We start from the raw sequence: 4,774 nt of genomic DNA on the forward strand, positions 1-4,774 counted from the left end.
GTGAGGCTCGGGGCAGAACAAAGTACAGCCCTTAACTCTCCGTCCTTCCCACCATTTTGCTCTCTTTGTCATGTTTTCCAGGGACCCTCAGAGCCTAGACCCGCCGGAGGTGAGCGACGCGAAGCTGCAGTACGCAGGCTGGGGCCCCAAAGGCCAGCAGCTGGTAAGCAAGCGCGTTCGCGGCCGCGTGCTCCCAGGGTGGAGGTGACGCCTTGTAGCCTGAACATATCTCACCGCTGGTCTGCGTGCATGAGTGGCATGTGGATAGCACAGCAGGGTTTCTGCACGTGTAAAACGTCGGTTTCTTTCCCGATAGAGAATTCTCTTAAAACTGGAATCGGCCCTGGACGTGGTCTCAGTGGTTAGAGTGTCAGCCCACAAACCGAAGGGTCTCAGGGTCGATTCCTGGTCAAGGGCACTTACGTGGGTTTCAGGTTCGCTCCCTGGCCGGGTCTGAGCGCATGTGGGAGGCGACCAATCAATGCGTCTCTCTCACATCAATGTTTCTCTCTGCATCTCTTCCCACTCTCCTTCCCTCCCTTCCACTCTCTCTAAACGTCAATGAAAAAAATGTCCTCGGGTGAGGAATGGAACCGCGTTTGCTTTGGTTTCCATGTACACCGTCCTGGGCCTGGTCCCCCGGCCCTGTGGGCGTGACTGCAGATAAAGCTCACGGTGAGGCCTGCGATGGAGGCCTGGCGCTGCTCACGCCGCACTGGCGCTGCTGTGGGAGCTGGCTCCTTTCTCTGGCGGGTTCGGTGAAGAAGGTAGATCTGTGGTCACAGTTGGGCTCGGCCCCCAGCCCTGGAGCAGCATCGGGTGCAGGATCCCAGGGCTGGTGACCTCTAGGCTCTGCACCCAATGCCCTCACGGTTCCTACTCCAACTGGCAGCAGGAGCTGTTTGCAGGCACCGAGGGGCGGGGGGCCTGGTGAGAGGCTCTGAGCGAGACCAGCGGGTGGGAGGGCCTGGTGAGAGGCCCTGAGTGAGGCGGCAGGGGGTAAGAGAGGGGAGGGGGAGAGGAATGGGGTTCGGTCCAGGCTGCCCACTGAGTTCCCGCGGGTCAGCTCTGCCACTGTCGGGCTCTGTCAGCCGGCCGAGCACTGAGGGGAGGACGGGGTAAGAGGACCTCCCACGTCTGCCCCCTCTCCAGCCCATATTGTCTAAGCCCTTTATTTCCAGAGATCATACTGCGCCTCCCCCCTTGCAGGAAGCCCCCCCACCCCGTTTTGAAGGTCACGTGTCTCGGTTGCTGCCTTCAAGTCGCCATCTCCTTCTGCATCTTGAAGCTGACGGGCTCAAGCTGCACTTAAAGACCCTTTTCCTAAAACGGCACAGAAGTGGGCCTTTCGGTGAGCAGTGAGCGTGCACTCGAGGTCCCGGAGATGAAGCCAGGACTGTTTCCCCACAGGGAGACCTCTTTCCTGGTTGCGTATTCATTCCACTGCCTCGAATTGATTTAAAGAGACAGGAGTATGTGGATGACAAACTATTTGAGCTGTCACCGAAGTGTCCCTGATGCTAACAACCTGGCAGCAGTTTTGGAAAAGCAGTTAGCTGACCGGCATGGAAGTGTGACGGGGCGGGGAGGACATTGGGGCGGACGCCGATCCATCACTCGGTCACGGCGAGGAGGCAAATCCACCTTTCCCGACGCTCCAACTTACGGAGAACCAAGTGCAGTTTCGCAGGAGTCGGTGGACATGAAGCAATTAGACCAGCGGTTCTCAACCTGTGGGTCACAACCCCTTTGGCAGTCGAACGACCCTTTCACAGGGGTCGCCTAAGACCATCCTGCATATCAGATATTTACATGACGATTCATAACAGTAGCAGCATTACGGTTATGAAGTAGCAACAAAATAATTTTATGGTTGGGTCACAACATGAGGAACTGTATTTAAAGGGCCAGAAGGTTGAGAACCACTGGATTAGACGGAGGCCAACAGCCAGGAGCTGGGCACACGTTCAGGGGTTCCCGTCCAGCGTGAGGCGGCTAATGTGATCGGGGAATTTCTGAGTTTTCACACTTTGGGGACGTTGAGGTTTTCATCGCGCAGCTCTCGTACTGAGTGGAGTAGACGCTGTAACTTGCCGCCAAGAGCACGTCCTGTGCGAAGGCGCCGGCAAACGTGTCCCGCGAGGGGCCGGGTGGCTGTTCAGGCTGGCGGGCCACTCCGCCTCCGTGTCCTCGACTCCGCTTCGCTGCCGTGGAGAGAAAGCAGTGGTAGACGGATCGACACAAGGGGAACGCATGTTCCGATAAAACGTGATTTACCAAGACAGGGGTCTGGGCAGCGCTGTGGTTTGCTGAGTCCTTGGCCATCTTGGCTGGGAAAGCTGTCCCAGGACCAGCTCCCAGTGGACAGGCCCCCGGCCACCTCCCCGCGGACAGGCCCCCCCTGGCCAGATCCCCACGGACAGGCCCCCAGCCAGCTCCCCGCGGACAGGCCCCCGGTGCTCCTTCTCTTGGGATGGAAACCCACAACCTGTGAGCAAGCCTCGCACACTAACAGGTTCCTCGCTGCCCTTTTATCCTAAAAGGTAACTACCTCGCAAGGGAAATGGACCTAGTTATAGCGAGGCCCCCTGGCCTGAGGGTGTCCCCCTGGAGCAGAGAGCAGCTGTGTGAGAGTCCACCACGGGCTCCGCGCACTGACCCTCCTTGTGCGGAGTGACTTCCGCGATGCCTGGGGCTCGGACCCATCACCACAGGAGGAAGGCACCCGGCACCAGGCGGGTCAAAGGCAGCTGCTCCTGGCCGCAGCGTGGCCTCTGATGAGTATCTGACGTTCAGAGCAGATTCTGTTGGGCCTTCAGATCACACCCTGGGTCGGCGGTGCTGCCCGGCCTCCGTGTGCTGTTGGGTCACCTGGGTCAGCGGTGCTGCCCGGCCTCCGTGCGCTGTTGGGTCACCGGGGTCAGCGGTGCTGCCCGGCCTCCATGCGCTGTTGGGTCACCTGGGTCAGCGGTGCTGCCCGGCCTCCGTGCGCTGTTGGGTCACCTGGGTCGGTGGTGCTGCCCGGCCTCCGTGCACTGTTGGAGGGGAGGGAGGAGGAACTTGGACACGCGGACCCTCGGCCCCCCTCGATGGTGCTGGTCTGTGGTCTCAGGTGTTCAGGATGGGTCTCCAGGTTCCAGAATCAGACGCTACCTACTGAGCCTAGAATAGGAGGTGGTTTGGCCGATGAAACGGGGTTCCATGAGGAAATACATGCGAATGGTGAAGGGATGCCACCCGCCCCTCCCTCTCCATCTGGAAGGAGTCAGTGCAACAGCGACTCCCACAGAACAGACGCTGTTTCAGACTTCTCTGTGTAGGACGGCTCCGTTCCCTCTGCCTGGACCTGCCTGCATGCAGAGCTTCCTCATGCACCTCAGTTCCGGTCACGCTCAGGGACGTCCCCACCCTCCCTTGCCCGTCCCCCGCCCACACCTCGTGTCCAGCACAGCGAGGTGAGGAGGCGGGCATTGACCCGAGTGTGCTCCTTTTTCTTAACCAACACTCGTGCGTCCTCCAGTCTTGACAAAATTACACCCAGAACTGAACCCACCGCCCGGCCACAGTCTCAATGTTCACCCCGCTCCCCGATGCTCCCTCAGGAGGTCAGCTCTCAGCAGAGATCCCAGCCCGGACCCTCAAGGCTGGCTCCTTCGGGGACTCACCAGGTTACCTGTTGTCATCAGTGAACCTCAGCCCAAGTCATCGGGCCCCCTCCCATCCAGCCCCCCAAGTTCACCAGGCCTCCTCCCACCCAGCTCCCCAAGTTCACCAGGCCCTGTCCCATCCAAGTTCATACCCAAACTGTCCACACCTGTGCTCTCTGGCTCCGTCATGGGCACCCTCCTTAGGGTCTGGACCGCCCTCTCCCCTGTGGGGTATGTCTCCGGCCTGGGACGTAACAGCTGAGGCTCTGAAAGAACTGAGTCCATCTCAGGAAACTAAACTTTACAAACCAGATTCTTATGAGCCTTTAGTCTCAGTGTGTTTCCGCCTCCTGCACAGCCCCATTCACCGAAGGAGGTGGTTTCTCTCTAGCATGCCACCCCCCCATCATGGCACAGCCCCGTTTACCAAAGGAGGTGGTTTCTCTCTAGCACGCCACCCCCCATCATGGCACAGCCCCGTTTACCGAAGGAGGTGGTTTCTCTCTAGCACGCCACCCCCCATCATGGCACAGCCCCGTGTACCGAAGGCTGACCCGTTTATTAGGCGTCATGAAGGATGAAGAAAACTCAGAGCTGGAGGTTTTCTGTACTCACACTGGGTCACTTAAAAGAAAAGAGAAAGGCTTTTTCTTTAAAGCCATTCACCGAAGGAGGTGGTTTCTCTCTAGCACGCCACCCCCCATCATGGCACAGCCCCCAGGACAGGGTGCTGACCCGTTTATTAGGCGTCATGAAGGATGAAGAAAACTCAGAGCTGGAGGTTTTCTGTACTCACACTGGGTCACTTAAAAGAAAAGAGAAAGGCTTTTTCTTTAAAGCACTTAGGTTTCTGCTTTAAAGAAAAATGTTTTTAAATAGCCCATTAATGTGAAAAATTCATGCTGCCCAAATGTCAATAATTCAGCGTGAGATTCGAGATGAAAGGGTTCTTCTTCAAGCTCCAAAAAGCTTTGCTCAGTGGGACAAAGGGCAGACGGCCCCAGCTCTGAGGAGGGGTGTGCTGTAGGCGTGGCGTCGGGAAAAGGTCAGAGCCCTGGGGGACCATCAGCTCCGGGGTACGGCAGAGTGCACACAGAAGGGCCAGGGGGTGCCCCACCCCCTGCAGC

The 4,774-nt window shown here is 58.3% G+C and overlaps 1 protein-coding gene and 1 long non-coding RNA gene across 3 annotated transcripts in view; one reads left to right on the forward strand and one right to left on the reverse strand.

Moving 5' to 3' along the window:
* Window positions 1-4,774, forward strand: part of DPP6 (dipeptidyl-peptidase 6) — a 386,529-nt gene that overhangs the window by 234,178 nt on the left and 147,577 nt on the right. Inside the window, exon 7 of the mRNA XM_014532252.1 lies at window positions 82-163. Within this exon, the coding sequence (XP_014387738.1) occupies window positions 82-163 (82 nt within the window). The remainder of the gene's footprint in view (window positions 1-81; window positions 164-4,774) is intronic.
* On the reverse strand, window positions 1,943-4,282 carry LOC106724531. Of its 2 annotated transcripts, none has more exons than XR_001360347.1 (3): window positions 4,202-4,282; window positions 3,815-3,913; window positions 1,943-3,521 (listed from the first exon to the last, which is right to left on the reverse strand). It is a non-coding gene; the product is annotated as an uncharacterized LOC106724531 (long non-coding RNA). The 2 variants fall into 2 exon arrangements; XR_001360346.1 differs by having other exon boundaries at window positions 3,815-3,946.

This window comes from Myotis brandtii, unplaced genomic scaffold, assembly GCF_000412655.1.
Source record: "Myotis brandtii unplaced genomic scaffold, ASM41265v1 scaffold868, whole genome shotgun sequence".
NCBI lineage: Eukaryota > Metazoa > Chordata > Mammalia > Chiroptera > Vespertilionidae > Myotis > Myotis brandtii.